The sequence below is a fragment of the Galeopterus variegatus genome, unplaced genomic scaffold, assembly GCF_000696425.1.
Source record: "Galeopterus variegatus unplaced genomic scaffold, G_variegatus-3.0.2 Scaffold1214, whole genome shotgun sequence".
In the NCBI taxonomy this organism is placed as follows: domain Eukaryota; kingdom Metazoa; phylum Chordata; class Mammalia; order Dermoptera; family Cynocephalidae; genus Galeopterus; species Galeopterus variegatus.
Window position 1 is genome coordinate 118,458 of NW_007727325.1, and position 1,316 is coordinate 119,773.

Consider the following 1,316-nt stretch of genomic DNA (forward strand, 5'->3'; position numbering starts at 1 on the left):
CCACTCAAATGCTGTACATAGTCTTCAATCACTATCTTAATGGTCTCTCCTATTTGTACAAAATAAAAGTATCAGAAACGTTAATTTTTTCTGATGACAAACTTTCAAGAAATTGAAATGCAATTTTGCTAATTGCTATTCCTTCACTTCTGTTGTTTTCCTTGTTAATATTAAAACAATATTACCAATCATGCTCCAGATTGAATTAATATGGAGTATATGATTTTTCATTCCCTACATTCCCTCAAAATTACTCAAAACGTAGAAAAGATAACAAATTCATCTTCTCTGGGGAAGGGGGTTTTATTTAAATTATTTTCTCATCTTGCATACCTATCAGTATTAGCCTGCTTGTCTGGAACAACCTTTCATCGTCCCATTCTGGATGCTCCCGTTTAAGCACATCACACACTCTGTTGTGTTCCCGCAGCCAGATGGTGGCATACATCATGAGACCAGGCACCAGACCAAAGACCTCCTGTCCCACAGCAAACCGCAGGTGTTCAGGGACGTTAGGGGGATAGATCATCTCTACCTGAGTATCTTTGACTGTGGGAGGGTATACCTCTCCATCAATTATCTAAAAAATAATAGTAATAAATAAGCATTAATAAAAAAGAGTTAAGGAACAAGTTTTTATCATTAGGAATTTTAAAATAAAGGTATACGTGGTGAGGAACAACTAATTCTTCGTGTTAAAATGAAACATACCTGATATTTCATTTTCCCATCCTTGAAAAGGCGCAGTTTATGTTGTCTATCCAGAGTTTCACCATAAATATGATTTAAGTCCACCTAGAAAAAATTTGTTGCTGTTGAAGTTGTTCTTCTATAAAGTATCTATTACATAATCTATCATTAAATTATTTGAAGACTTAGCTTTCTTTAAAATTTTTCAATAAAACACATTTTTTATAGACAAAAAAAATTAAATGAATTTGTTCATCCACCAAAGCTACAAACCTACATATGTCTCTCATGTTTAATGGTATCAGTATCCTACATGGAGCTTGTAAGTATATCATATGCTTCACTACAATCATATGGTATTTCTAAAAAAAGTATCAGAAAACATATTATGGACATAAAATTCTCATCAAAAAAATTGAAGCCATGTTATTGAAATCCAAGAGGTAATAATGCTGCAAAAAGCTAACCTTATAATATTTAAAGCAGTGTACACATTACAAACATGCTTTTGAAGATATGACATTTTGCAGTGTTAATATTTTAAACTAAAAATATGAGACAAATTACACAAAATAATAATATTGGTATATTTATATGTGTGTGAATGTATATGTACACGTGAGTGT

General features: G+C 31.8%; 1 protein-coding gene across 1 annotated transcript in view; it reads right to left on the reverse strand.

Annotated features, from left to right (window-relative positions):
• PTGS2 (prostaglandin-endoperoxide synthase 2 (prostaglandin G/H synthase and cyclooxygenase)) overlaps nucleotides 1-1,316 on the reverse strand; it is an 8,676-nt gene that overhangs the window by 4,197 nt on the left and 3,163 nt on the right. The window contains exons 5-7 of the mRNA XM_008575595.1: nucleotides 712-795; nucleotides 334-580; nucleotides 5-49 (exon numbers count right to left, since the gene is read on the reverse strand). Of these exons, the coding sequence (XP_008573817.1) occupies nucleotides 5-49; nucleotides 334-580; nucleotides 712-795 (376 nt within the window). The remainder of the gene's footprint in view (nucleotides 1-4; nucleotides 50-333; nucleotides 581-711; nucleotides 796-1,316) is intronic.